Source organism: Vulpes vulpes, chromosome 1 (genome assembly GCF_048418805.1).
Source record: "Vulpes vulpes isolate BD-2025 chromosome 1, VulVul3, whole genome shotgun sequence".
Taxonomy (NCBI): domain Eukaryota; kingdom Metazoa; phylum Chordata; class Mammalia; order Carnivora; family Canidae; genus Vulpes; species Vulpes vulpes.
Window position 1 is genome coordinate 22,799,835 of NC_132780.1, and position 15,220 is coordinate 22,815,054.

The window sequence follows — 15,220 nt, forward strand, 5'->3', positions numbered from 1 at the left end:
TGTCTCTGCCTCTCTGTCTCTATGAATAAAAATAAATAAATAAATAAACCACATTAAAAAAAATGCTCAAGGGCAGCCTGGGTGGCTCAGTGGTTTAGTGCTGCCTTCAGCCCAGGGTGTGATCCTGGAGACCTGGGATCAAGTCCCATGTCGGGCTCCCTGCATGGAGCCTGCTTCTCCCTCTGCCTGTGTCTCTGCCTCTCTCTCTCCCTCATGAATAAATAAAAATCTTAAAAAAAAAAAAAAAGCTCGAAGTCAGAAATTCCTAGGAAATGCAATCACAACATAGTACTACATGTGTATTAAAAGAGCTGACATTAAAGACTGGCCCTACTAAGTATTGGCAGAGGCTGGAAATACTGGAACTCTCATACAAGCCTAGTGGAATGCAAGAGTGAACAGTTTAGATCCCATTTCATGAAAATGTTTACACTGACCTACTTCGACTTAGGCATTGAACTTTGAGGGGTGTTTTTGTTTTGTTTCTTAGATTTTATTTATTTATTCATGAAAGACACACACACAGAGGCAGAGACACAGGCAGAGGGAGAGCAGGCTCCATGCAGGGAGTCCGATGTGGGACTCGATCCAGGGTCTTTCAGGATCACGCCCTGAGCGAAGCCAGCGCTAAACTGCTGAGCCACCCGGGCTGCCCTGTTTTGTTTTGTTTTTAAGAGATTTTTTTTAAATTTTTATTTATTTATGATAGTCACAGAGAGAGAGAGAGGCAGAGACATAGGCAGAGGGAGAAGCAGGCTCCTCACAGGGACCCCAATGAGGGACTCGATCCCTAGACCCAGGATCATGCCCTGGGCCAAAAGCAGGCACTCAATCGCTGGGCCACCCAGGTCCTGTGCTTTGAGTTTTAAGAGAAATGAAACCTCTATCTGCATAAGGAGTTACAATGAAAACATATAGATGGGTTTGTTTCCCAAAACCAAAAGCTGGAAATAACCCAAATGCTCCAAACACATAAAGAAACTTTTTATTTTTTTACACATGAAGAAATTAATAGTGCTGTATGTCCAGAGAAGAAAACAGTAGTGTTGAAAGGAACGTCTTTGCAAAACACCTGAGCCTTCACACCAATGAAAAAGTCTGAAGTCCACCTTGAGAAGAAATGGTTAATTCAAGGTCTTTGGGACAGAAATATAATTTGAGAAACCACACTAGGAGTAGGTCTCTGCACCACCACATCCAGTAAGATGGTTTTTTTTTTTTCTTTAAACACTGGGGTGTACCTGGGAAGAGGTTTCAGAAGAGGTGCCTGCCATAGTTTGATATACCAACAATACTGTCTAGGCAGGATCACAAAAGCTACATCCCAGGGATCCCTGGGTGGCTCAGTGGTTTACATCTGCCTTTGGCCCAGGGCGTGATCTTGGAGTCCCGGAATCGAGTCCCACATCAGGCTTCTGCACGCAGCCTGCTTCTCCCTCTGCCTGTCTCTCAAGAATAAATAAAATCTAAAAAAAAAAAAAAAAAAAAAAGCCACATCCCTATGAATTCTCCCTGGTCCTTATCTTTTTTCTGCCTGCACAACAATTTCCTTGACATTAAGCAAGCACCAGAGAAGAAATGAGAAATCAGGGACCTTGGATTATTTTGATAATTACCTGTTACACAGGATATGTATCTGAAAGTGGAGAATTTGTGAACACTGATCCTGCCCACTCAGCCACTACAATATTTGTGGATACACTTTTATAAGACATATTCTGGGATACCTGGGTCACTCAGTGGTTGAGTGTCTGCCTTTGGCTCAGGTCGTGATCCGAGGGTCCCTCTGGGGAGCCTGTTTCTCCTACTGCCTATGTCTCTCATGGGTAAATAAAATCCTAAAACTAAAAGAAAAAAAAAAAAACATACCTTCCATTAGGGGCCTGATATCTCCTCTAATTACCTAATTATGCAGTCATCTAGAGGACCACTTACAGTTCCCTTTCCCCTGTGGTGTCACAAGTAAATACTGTACATCAGGTCACATGGCTCCTCTGAAGGATCTGAGGTAGAGATTCCACTCAACAGTGCAGGGCACTATGTGGTATCAGCTGTGGGCAAGCAAAATATTCACATGGTCTCCATAAGCACTGGAGATGGTCTCAGCTGCTCCCTCTTCAGGGTGACCCGTGAACACGCAAAACTTCCTGGCATCTAAAACACAAAACCAAGATGTTGCCCCTAGGAGGATGTATTAGCTAAAACTGATATACCAGTACCACACACTGGGTGATTAGACAAGAGAAATTAATTTTCCCACAAATCTGGAGTCTAGAAATCAGACATAAAGTGTCATCAGCAGGGTTAGTTTCTTCTGAGGCCTCTCCTTGGCTGGTAGATGTAGATTCCCTGTCTTCAGGTGGTCATCCATGTTCCCATACACTCATCTCTTATCATGAAACCATCCATACTGCCTGAGAGTCCATCCTAATAACCCATTTTAACTTCATCATTTCTTTAAAGGTGCTATGTCTAACTATAGTGAAATTGTGAGCTACTGGGGATTACAACTTCAAAATATGAATTTTAGGTACAGAATTCAGCCTATCAGAAAAGTTTGGGTTATAATGCAAATTAACAAACAAGCTAGAGTATTTATGGATATATCTATGTACATATTATTGATTTATTTGCAATTATCCTCTTAGAGACACATCCAGGTTGGGATGCAATGCAATCTGTTCATTCCTTTATGTTGGGAGAGCCCAATCTTTCTTTCTTTCTTTCTTTCTTTCTTTCTTTCTATTTATTTATTTATTTATTTATTTATTTATTCCAATCCTGCTTTCAAACCACCCCTTAGAGTACATACAATGTCAAAGACTAAAGGTAATTAAACAAAGATGGCATTTACTAATATATACATCAGAAAAACATGTGGAACACAATCCCTGTGTGGTGATTTGGAAGCTGCAAATACTTACCAAAGCATCATGAGACCAACAACATCCCTATGGGATTTTGTCTTCCTATGCAAGTTACCACCCAGAACTCAGATCACACACTAGATCAACACTGGGTCACATCCATGCCCTAACTTACAAGGGAATGAGTTCTAATTACCCATAATTTACATCAGCAAATGAAAAGGCAAAGTCAGCATCATTAAACATGTTGGGGTGTTGACCTATGCACATTATCAGGAAATGCCAGGTGGCAGAGGTAAAAGGACATCTGCCACAGGAACTGACAGTTACTTTAATTTTGTAATGACTGCATGCATATCAGAAAGTACAACACACAGGTTCTGAATTTTTCCCAACTGGAACACATCAGAAGTCACTCCATAGCATTGAGGTGAACCAAGTTCAGTACAGGTAGGTAATTGCCTCACAGAGGTTGTCCTCCAGCCTAAACTATACTAAGTAAGAAGTATCACATTCTGTCCTATTTTAAATCCTTCCTGCAGTGTGAAGATTGTTATGATATTTAAAACCATTACTACTCATATATGATTTCCCACATTCACGGCACTCATAAGGCCTTTCTCCAGTGTGAAGTCTCTGGTGACAACGGAGGGAAGAATTACCAGTGAATGATTTTCCACATTCATGGCATTCATAAGGCTTTTCTCCAGTGTGAAGTCTCTGGTGAGAACGGAGAGAAGAACTACATATAAATGATTTCCCACATTCACGGCACTCATAAGGCCTTTCTCCAGTGTGAACTCTCTGGTGAGTACGGAGGGCAGAACTAAAAGTAAATGATTTCCCACATTCATTACACTCATAAGGCCGTTCACCTGAGTGAACCTTTTGATGAACAACGAGGGTATCTTTTCGGGGAAAGGATTTGCCACATTGACTGCATTGGTAAGGCCTCTCTCCACTGTGGACGCTCTGGTGAGCTCGAAGGCGGGTACTTGTGAGAAAAGATTTCCCACACTCATTGCACTTAGAACAGTTTTTTCCAGTGTGAACTCTCTGGTGAATACGAAGGGCAGAACTAGCAATAAAAGATTTCTCACATTCACTGCACTTATAAGGCCTTTCTCCTGTATGACGTCTCTGGTGACAACGGAGGGCAGAACTAAAAGTAAAAGATTTCCCACACTCAGGGCACTCATGAGGCTTTTGTCCAGTATGACGTATACGGTGAGAATAGAGGGCAGAACTAGCAGCAAAAGATTTCCCACATTCACTGCACTTATAAGGCTTCTCTCCAGTGTGAATTCTCTGGTGAGAACGGAAGGCAGAACTAGTAGTAAAAGATTTCCCACATTCACTGCACTTATAAGGCCTTTCTCCTGTATGACATCTCTGGTGAGAACGGAGGGCAGAACTAAAAATAAAAGATTTGCCACATTCAGGACACTGATGAGGCTTTTGTCCAGTATGACGTATGCGGTGATAATAGAGGGCAGAATTAGCAGTAAAAGATTTCCCACATTCACTGCACTTATAAGGCCTCTCTCCAGTATGAATTCTCTGGTGAGAACGGAAGGCAGAACTAGCAGTAAAAGATTTCCCACACTCACTGCACTTATAAGGCCTTTCTCCTGTATGACATCTCTGGTGATAACGGAAAGGAGAACTACCAGCAAAAGATTTCCCACATTCGTTGCATTCATAAGGCCTTTTTCCATTGAGAACTCTCTGATAACGTAGGGCAGAATCACTGGTAAAAGATTTCCCACGTTCACGGCATTCATAGGGCTTTTGTTCAGTGTGAACTCTGTGGTGAAAACGGAGAGCAGGATTACTGATAAAAGATTTCCCACATTCATGGCACTTATAAGGCTTTTGTCCAGTGTGAACTGCCTGGTGATAACGTAGGATAGAATTAGTGGTAAAGGATTTCCCACATTCACGGCACTTATAAGGCCTTTGTCCAGTATGAACTCTCTGGTGAACACGGAGGGCAGAACTAACAGTGTAAGATTTCCCACAGTCATGGCACTCATAAGGCCTTTCTCCAGTATGAAGTCTTTGGTGAGAACGGAGGGCAGAATTACTGGTAAAAGATTTCCCACATTCACGGCACTCATAAGGCCTTTCTCCAGTGTGAACTCTGTGGTGATAACGGAGAGCAGGATTACTGACAAAAGATTTCCCACATTCACGGCACTTGTAAGGCTTCTGTCCAGTATGAATTCTCTGGTGAACACGGAGGGCAGAACTAACAGTGTAAGATTTCCCACATTCACGGCACTTATAAGGCCTTTGTCCAGTATGAACTCTCTGGTGAACACGGAGGGCAGAACTAACAATGTAAGATTTCCCACAGTCACGGCACTCATAAGGCCTTTCTCCAGTGTGAAGTCTTTGGTGAGAACGGAGGGCAGAATTACTGGTAAAAGATTTCCCACATTCACGGCACTCATAAGGCCTTTCTCCAGTGTGAAGTCTTTGGTGAGAACGAAATTGGCTACTAGTAATAAAAGATTTCCCACATTCATTACACTCATAAGGCCGTTCTTGTGAGTGAATCTTTTTGTGTTCAACAAGGCTATATTTTCGGGAAAAGGATTTGCCACATTCACTGCATTCATAAGGCCTCTCTCCACTGTGAACTGCCTGGTGGTAACGTAAGTTAGAACTACTGGTAAAGGACTTTCCACATTCATGGCATTCATAAGGTCTTTCTCCAGTGTGAACTCTCTGGTGAACGTGGAGGCCAGAACTAACAGTGTAAGATTTCCCACATTCATGGCACTCATAAGGCCTTTCTCCAGTATGAACTCTCTGGTGAGAACGACATTGGCTACTAGTAATAAAAGATTTCCCACATTCATTACACTCATAAGGCCGTTCTTGTGAGTGAATCTTTTTGTGTTCAACAAGGCTATATTTTCGGGGAAAGGATTTGCCACATTCACTGCATTCATGAGGCTTTTCTCCACTGTGAACTGTTTGGTGAGAACGGCACTGATTACTAGTAATAAAAGATTTCCCACATTCTCGGCACTTATAAGGCTTTTGTCCAGTATGAACTCTCTGGTGATAACGGAGGGTAGAACTAAAAGTAAAGGATTTCCCACATTCATGGCATTCATAAGGCCTTTCTCCAGTATGAAGTCTCTGGTGAGAACGGAGGACAGAATTACTGATAAAAGATTTCCCACATTCACGGCACTCATAATGCCTTTCTCCAGTATGAAGTCTCTGGTGAGAACGGAGGACAGAATTACTCGTAAAAGACTTCCCACATTCACGGCACTCATAAGATCTTTCTCCCGTGTGAGATCTCCGATGATAACAGAGGGCAGACATAGAGGGAAAAGATTTTCCACAGGCATGACACTTATAAAACCTTTCTTCAGGTTGAACATTATGAGTAATCAACACTGAGTTACAGCTAAAAGATTTTTCACATTCACTGCACACATAACTCTTTACTCCATTGTGCCATCTCTGGGGATGAATGAGGACAGTTTTGGGACCTAAGGATTTCCCACATTTGCTACACGTGTATTGCCTGGATCCACTATGAGTCTTTCCATGTTCACTCAGGGTTGATCTTTGCCTAGAGTATTTTCCATATTTGCCAAACTCATGATATCTTTCTTCAGTATGGAACCTCTGATGTATAGCAAGTAACGATTTATACCTGAACGTTTTCCCACATTCACTACACACAAAGCACTGTCTTCCAGGGTGGACACCCTGGTCCTTAACATGGGGATGTTTGGGACTAAAGGGGTTCTTGCATTCTCCCCAAGGATAATGACTTTTTCTGCTTTGTAAAGTTGCCCTGCACTGTGTGATGGTGTTTGGCTTCTCCCCACTCGCAGTGGCCTCTTGCCGTAGATGTCTCGAGCCAGACAAGAAGTCCTTCCGAACTTCCCTACAGGTAAAGGACTTTCCTGAATCATGGATTCCGCAGCTCTTCACATCACAGGCCCCATCCACACCGTTTCTGCATAGTATTTCTCCCACGTGCTGCTGCTGTTCAAACTTTATACTGAAATAAAATCGTTTCCCACATGCTCCGCACCTCAACAGTTTCTGGCTGTTTTCTTTTCCCTGCTGCTCAGCCAAATGGAAAATGTCTCTCAAGACTGGACCACACATCTCACAGGGGTGGGTCTTCTGGGAAGTCAGAGCTACCCTGGGCGTCCTGGTCTGTGACACACCTCCAGAAGCACTCTGTTCAATGGGTGCCTCCACAGCCTCTGCTCCACAGCAGCAACCTGAACGCAAAGAAAGGCTGGTAAAACACGTGTTGACTAAAGTGAAGCAGTGAGCACGTAACATGTAAGCAACCCACTCATGTAGGCATGAGTGTATAGCTTGATTTTCCAAATACAAAGGATTCATTTGAAAGAATGGCTGCTGTGCATTCCTGGGCCCAACTGGTCAAAGTATTTTGGAGAACACACTAGAAGGATAAAAAACTAGGGTATAACATAAGGAAGAGAACCAGAGTCTACAACTTGTTCTCTGACAACAGCTTCATATAGGACCATTTCTGCTACTGGTACTTGGCTGAGTAGAAGACTGGAGGAATATCCAATTACAAGAAATTTGTTTTTGTTCAAGATCAACTTAATATCAATATCTTATGGCGAAATGTTCACTGGTGAATGTTGGACTACACATAAAGTGCAGTGAGAGGAATGGGTGAGATAAGGAGGCCCGAAAAGCATTAATAACCCTTGCACTAGACATCACTGAATTACCAAAGGAATAGAATCCATAAAAGAACAAATTGTCAACAGTGAGGAAGGAAAGACAGAAATGGGGTGTGGCCATCAGCAATGGCACCAAACTCTGATTTAACAAACAAAAGGTGCCCAGTATGACCTAAACACAGCCCTGATGTCACAACTTTGCCAACCACCATTCACAAGAAACAGGTCCTCTAGTCCACGTGGTCACGTCTGGAGCATAACCACTCTCTGAAACACAAAAGACTCTTCCCTGGAAGCCCTAGCAGTGCAACTAGAGTACGAAAAGGATATAAATACTGCAGGAAAACAGGCCAATTGGAGCACCAACACTGTCCCTGAGTTACTCAGGACACAAGGAACATAGAAAAATAGCCTAAGGGACTGTTATCAGCAAGAAGGCAGAATATGAGATACCATCACTCACTCCAACGAAAATCAATTCAATAGCTGTCCATAGATGACATTAGCCTTGGAGGGCTCAGTAGTCCTATTAAGACTGACTACTGTACAGTAGAACATAAGAGGGCACAAGCACATAGAAAAGATGGCTGAAGGCTATATTAGCAGAGACACATGGGGATGGGTAGGAAATAAAGCTGGGGCTATCTCTATCAGCCACATGGTGGGTACTACTGCAGTCCCTGATGAGCAGAGAAGCAGAGACTCCTACTACCTGGTCCACAGAGGACACTGGAATATTTGTCACCAACTTTACAAAAGCTGAAACACTGGGCAGCCCGGGTGGCTCAGGGTTTAGCACTGCCTTCAGCCCAGGGTGTAATCCTAGGCACTCACAATCTAGTCCGACATCGAGTTCCCTACGTGAAGCCTGCTTCTCTCTCAGCCTGTGTCTCTGAACCCCCCCCTCCCGGCTCTCTGTGTCTCTCATGAATGAATAAATAAAATCTTAAAAAAAAAAAAAAAAGCTGAAACATGAAGTAATCTTGAGAAAGATCATAGTTTTAGGTAGCACATATCTTTAAATGTTTCCTTTCCTTTCTTTTTTTAAAAATTTATTTCTGGGATCCCTGGGTGGCGCAGTGTTTTGGCGCCTTCCTTTGGCCCAGGGCGCGATCCTGGAGACCCGGGATCGAATCCCACGTCGGGCTCCCGGTGCATGGAGCCTGCTTCTCCTCCCTCTGCCTGTGTCTCTGCCTCTCTCTCTCTGTGACTATCATAAATAAAATGAGAGAGAGAGAGAGAATGCATAAGCAGGGGAGAGGAAGAAGCACACTCCCTGCAGAGCAGGGAGCCCAACTCGGGGTTCTATCCCAGGATCTTGAGACCATGACCTGAGCCAAAGGCCAACTGCAGACACTTAACCGACTGAGACACCCAGGTGACCCTAGGCAGCACATTTCTGCTAAGAAACTACAGTGGGGGAAAAAAACTTCTTTCCTACTGCTGTGAAATCTAAATATCCAAATGAAAAAATAAAAGTGGACTCCACCTTATAGCACTCCTTGAAATGCACATGCATTGATTAAAAACTGAAATATATGACCTGAAATCCCAAAACTCCTAGCAAAAACAAAGGGAAAAGCCCCTTTAACCTTACACCTGGCAATAATTTTTGAATCAGACATCCAAAGCATGTCCTATTTGCTTTCAAAAGCAAATACAACCAAACCACATTGAAATGTTGCAGTAGAGCCAAAGAAACAAAAAAGAGTGAAAAGGAAAAAAAAAAAGTGAAAAGAAGATGTAAGTGCCCAAGACGAGCTCACAATCACTGATCATCAGAGAAATGAAACAAAACCATAATGTATTACCTCATAGCGGTTACAATGGTTATTACCAAAAAGACAAGACATGTTGGTGAGGAAGTGGAGAAAACTGAACCCTTGAATACTATTGCTACGCATATAAATTACAGAAGTCATGATGGAACATATTGGGGAAGACACAAAAAATTAAAAATAGAACTACGGTATCTGCTACCATTGCCATTTCTTTTTTGTAGGTTTTTTATTATTATTCATGAGACACACAGAGAGGCAGAGGGATAGGCAGAGGGAGAAGCAGGCTCCTTGCAGAGAGCCTGATCCCAGAATGATGACACACAGAGTGGAAGAGGCAGAGGGATAGGCAGAGGGAGAAGCAGGCTCCTTGCAGAGAGCCTGATCCCAGAACTACGACCTGAGCCAAAGACAGATGCTCAACAACCACTGAGCCACCCAGGTGCCCCTACTGTTGCCATTTCTAATTATGTATGTATCCCAAGGAAACAAAATCAGTATCTCTACAAACTCTCTGTATCTTTTAGGGTTTAAAATGACAAAGAAAAATTAGGGAGTGCCTGGCAAGCTAAGTAGGTACAGCATGGGACATTTGATCACGGGGTTGTAATTTCTAGCCTCACACAGAGTGTAGATTACTAAAAAAAATAAAACCTTAACAAAATAGTAAGGTGACAAAGAACAAATGCAGGAATACTCAGACATAAAAATGGGAACATTACCACTCAACACAACATGGATGAACATGGAAAACATTATGCTAAGTGACATCAACACAGAGCAAAAGACAAATACTTGGGGATCCCTGGGTGGCGCAGTGGTTTAGTGCCTGCCTTTGACCCAGGGCCTGATACTGGAGTCCGGGGATATAGTCCCACATCAGTCTCCCTGCATGGACCCTGCTTCTCCCTCAGCCTGTGTCTCTGCCTCTCTCTCTCTCTCTCTGTGTCTATCATGAATAAATAAATAAGATCTTAAAAAAAAAAAAAAAAAAAAAAAGACAAATACTGTATGGCATTACTAACATGGATATCCCTTTTTTAAAAAGCCTTATTTGAGAGACAGAGAGCCCACATGCGCAAGACAGTTTGTAAGTGGGGGAAGGAGCATGGGGAGAGAATCTTCAAGCACACTCTTCACTGAGCAGGGACAGACACAGGGCTCAAACCTACAACCTAGGATCACGACACAGCAAAAACCAAGAGTCAGGGGCAGCGTGGGTGGCTCAGGGGTTTAGTGCCGCCTTCAGCTCAGGATGAGATCCTGGAGACCTGGGATCCAGTCCCGCATCCGGGTGCTCCACTTCCCTGGGTGGAGCCTGCTTCTCCCTCTGCCTGTGTCTCTGCCTCTCTCTGTGTGTCTCTCATGAATAAATAAATAAAATCTTTAAAATAATAAAAATAAATAAAAAAGAGTCAGATGCTTAACCAAGCAAGCCACCAAGTGCCCTAGATATTATGTTTTTAAATTTTTTTTAAAGGTGTTTATTTATTTATGGGGATCCCTGGGTGGCTCAGCGGTTTAGCGCCTGCCTTCAGCCCAAGGCGTGATCCTGGAGACCTGGGGATCAAGTCCCACATCAGACCCACTTCAAGGAGCCTCTCTCTGTCTCTCTGTCTCTCTCTCTCATGAATAAATAAATAAAATCTTTTTTTTTTTTTTAAAGTGTTTATTTATTTGAGAGAGCATTAGCTAGCATAATCAGAGGGGAAGGGATAAGGATAGCAGACTCCCCACTGAGAAGGAAGCCCGATGTGGGACTGGATCCCAGGGCCCTAGGATCACAATCTGAACCAAAGGAAGACACTAAGTAGACTAAGCTACCCAAGCATCCAGCCTTGCATGTACCCATTTAAAAAAAAAAAAAAAAAAAATCAGACTCAGAGACAAAAAGTAGAATGCTACAAACTAAGAATTACAGGAGGGGGCAGCGGGTGCTCAAGGGTTCACACTTTCACTTAAAAGATGAGAAATTTCGGAGGAACTAACATACACCATGTAGAGTACACTTAATATTGCATTTACAGTTGAAATTTGCTAAGAGGGAAGATATTAAGCCTTCTTACCGTCAAAAACAAAAAGTGTACTATGCGAAGTGACGGGTGTGTTCATTAGCTACATATCGGTATTAATTTCCTAATGTGTGAGTAAATGAAATAATTATACTACATAATACATTACATATTAAATAATATAACTTTATCTGTCAATCATTCCTCACAAACCTGAAGGGAAGGGGGCAGGTAGAAAAAGAGATGTAAACACTACAGAAAGAACACAGAGGACACTCTTGAGAAGTAGCCCATGGTCCACTTAAGAAGTAAACATGCCAATGCCTGCAGTTTCAGGCACAGGCAGGCACAAGGAAATGTCGCCTAAAGCAAGGCATCAAAAGCCGGGCCACAGAAATGGCACGGATCTGAACACATGTACCCAGCTGGGCAGAGGGCAAGCCAGGTGCAATCCATCAGCCTCACTGCAAGACTACTGACCTCCAACGTCACCCTCAGGGTTCAGCACACAGGGTACAGGGACTGCAGGGCAGAGGAAAGGGCACACCAACAACTCAGAGCTAGCCACAAAAGCAACTACCCAGAAAGCTGGGGACGCAAGCAGTGCCCACAGGCCACACATGAGAAGGACAAATTACCCCCTGGAAAAGAGAGGACGGGGATGTGGAATAGAGTCTACTACTCCAGGTGAATGAGGATGGTTAAGGCCTTACCCAGTGAGGATATAAGTGTAAAGTTCTCCAGCATCACATGGTGGTACAGCCGTCTCTGAGCCTCATCCAGAAGTCTCCACTCCTTCCAGGAGAAGTACACGGCAATGTCCTCAAAGGTCACGCCACCCTGTCAGGAGAGCGACACATGGAACCATGAACATTCTCTCTCTCTCTGAGAACCCACAATCCAACCCCCCCACACACAGCACCCCAGTCTCCCCTGCCACCTCAGCTCCCCACTGTAAGATAAATGCCAGGTCCTGGTGCCACTAATGCTGCACTCCTCTCGCCTTCCCGTCAATCACTGTTCAGTCCTCAGTAGTAACAGACACAGGACATGTAGGTGCAATCTAAGATCTGGGTGTGGCCTGCAAGGTCCCATCCCCCTGCCAGGAGCCCATTCCCATGCAGGCTCCCAGATTTTGCCCTGAGACAGCCAGGTATGGGCCCTGCTTTACCAGAGAGTCCTCAATATCAGGACCCTGAGGTCCTTGGCTCACACTTCCTCTCCATGTGCACATGATTCTGTAGACTGTACCTCTCTCCTGTCTTCAGACCCCACAGATGAACGCCCACGCCTTCCTGCCCCCACACCACATGATTCTCCCACCACTCACTCTTGTACTTGTCACAGGTCATCCAAAGGATGTTTGACAGATTCACACAGGCTCCACTACCACCCCAGGACTCTCACGTATCCCAACTGAGGGAAAGCCTCAGATGCTGCTGAGAAGCCCTCCTCAACCTGTAATCCTCCCTTCAATAACAGACACTCACAAGCACATGTCAACCTAGGATACTCACAGACCCTCTTCTTTTTTTATTTTAAAGATTCTTATTTATTTATTCATGAAAGACACACACACAGAGAGAGGCAAAGGCATAGGCAGAGGGAGAAGCAGGCTCCACGCAGGGAGCCTGACGTGGGACTCCATCCCGGGACTCCAGGATCACACCCTGGGCCGAAGGCAGGCGCTAAACCACTGAGCCACCCAGGCGTCCCAGCATGCCCTTCCTATATAGGACCCAAATCTCCACCTACTCCGCACAACAGCCATCACTTTGGGAAGCCTCCAATCTGCAACTTTCCCCCAGTTTCCCAAAATGTCCTGTCCAGCTGCCCACTCCACACCATCACTCACACTTCCCTAAGACATCTAAGATGCTTAGCCATGTCAAGACAAGTTAGGACACCCCAAGGGATAATCAGCATGCTGCCAACTTCCATCAGGTTCACGGGAGCTTCAATCCCTTACGCTGCTATTCATAACGGGAAACCTCACTAAACTGGAGTCGGGAGGTTGCACTTCGGGGAGCTCTCAGGCACTACCAATATGATCAACTGCAGGCCCAACAGAAAGCGATGGGATTGACCTTATATGGGACACGACTTCACTACCTCAGACCCCAAAAGACAGGCTTTCCTGATCACCGCACCCAACAGCTCAGCCAATGAGAAGCCGCAACTCCCAACTTACTCCAGTGGACTTGTAGTTTACAACAGCCGCCCCAACTTCCCCCCTTTCCCCTTAAAATAGACTACCTCTCTCTTGTTCTCCACACTGGCCCGCTATTTTGACTCAGCTGCTTTATTCCAAACCGCAGTTCTCTGTCGCTCCTACATCAATCCATTTTTGCGGGGAACTGGCACTTTTTAAGGTTCACGTAACGAAGGCCCTGGGGTTTGCCCTGACTCCTCCCTTCCTTTTCTCACCTGCAACACCCACAATCGGCCTCGGCCCTTCTCAGAACATAGACCAGTCAACCGGTTCACCACGTCCACGGTGGCCACGGAGTCCATCAACAATCCACCGACTACTGCGATTCCCTCCTCCTCGCTTACCCCCGCGGGGCGTGCCCTTCTCTGCGGCCAGTAAAGCCTATGTACACCCGGGTCGCCCCCCTCTCGGCATCGCTAGGACAGACGGCCCCGTCAGGCAGTGGGGGTGCAGGCCTCACTGGCCGTCACTGCTCCTGAAAGAATGGACACGTGCAGCTCCCCGCTGCTGACGCAGCCACCCCGCACCGCTATCCCCGCAGCCTCTGCCCCAGCCCGCCCCGCCTCTGCGGTCCGCTCCCGCACCGCAGCGCGCCGGCGCTCACACCGGGGGTCCCAGCACACCGATGCGGGGTCTCAGGGACACGAGCAGGCGCCCCGCGCTAGGGCCTTGATAATCGGGGGCGGGGGGGAGGGCGGAGAGGGTCCGGGGGATGAGCGTTTACCTGCGCTAGGGCCCTGGGCGCGGCCGCCGCCATTGGACTCATGGGGCGGAGCGGGGCCCGGTCCTAGTGTGTGCGGCGAGGACAGTGCCTCCCCTTGCGTCTTCACTAGTCACCCCGACTCTGAACCGGCACTCTGAAACCTTAGGAGACAGACGAACCTAACGGGCGTAAAAAGACCGCCAGGGCCTCAGGCCGGAAGTCCCGCCCCAGCGGATGGTGCCCGCCTAGAAACCCCGCGTCCTATTCTCTCATTGGCTCCTCGCTGCGCCCTTGCCCAGGTTCTTCCGGGTGGTGTGGTTCCCTGATCTCAGGCGGTCTCTGGTCGGGATCCTCCACCCTGGAGTACTGGAGCGTAGGTCACGTGGCATCCTGAAGGCTACAGGAAAGTGGTGCTCCTATGCAGAAGTATATGACCATTGCTTTTATTTATTTATTTATTTATTTTTGGAGATTCTATTTACTTGACAGAGCACAAGCAGGGGAATAGCAGAGGGAGTGGGAGAAGCAGGGTCTCCGGTGAGCAGTCTTATGGGACTCTGGATCACGCGTGACCCCAACCTAAGGTAGAGGCTTGACCAACTGAGCCACCCTGGACTCCTGGCTTTACTCCTTCTTAAAGGCAGAGAGGAGTCATGAATGCAGACTCCATGAGGCCCAGCTTCCAAAGGAGAAAACTACTATTTTAGATAGTCCCAAATTCTTTTACTGAGATGACATTACTTCTGGACAGCAGTACCAAAATAAATGAGACTTCACATAGCTGGGAATATATTGCTGCTCCTCAAAAGTTTTCACACTGAAGCATTAAAGTCAGTTTTGTAAGTTTCAGTAGGCTTGATTGGGAACTATAATTTCCAGTTAACAAAAATTCAACTCATCACATTGTAAAGCTCTCTTGGCTTTATTCAGCAATTTGTGAAT

General features: G+C 45.5%; 1 protein-coding gene across 2 annotated transcripts; it reads right to left on the minus strand.

Moving 5' to 3' along the window:
- Nucleotides 1-2,830: 2,830 nt before the first annotated feature.
- On the minus strand, nucleotides 2,831-14,521 carry LOC112908823 (uncharacterized). 2 transcript variants are annotated; one of them, XM_072761857.1, is made up of 3 exons: nucleotides 14,300-14,521; nucleotides 12,077-12,203; nucleotides 2,831-7,132 (listed from the first exon to the last, which is right to left on the minus strand). In XM_072761857.1, the coding sequence occupies exons 1-3, from the start codon at nucleotides 14,339-14,341 to the stop codon at nucleotides 3,393-3,395; spliced, it is 3,909 nt and encodes a 1,302-aa protein (XP_072617958.1). In that variant the 5' UTR covers nucleotides 14,342-14,521; the 3' UTR covers nucleotides 2,831-3,392. The 2 variants fall into 2 exon arrangements, with proteins under 2 accessions (XP_072617958.1, XP_072617910.1); XM_072761809.1 differs by lacking the exon at nucleotides 14,300-14,521 and adding an exon at nucleotides 13,791-14,224.
- Nucleotides 14,522-15,220: the final 699 nt, after the last annotated feature.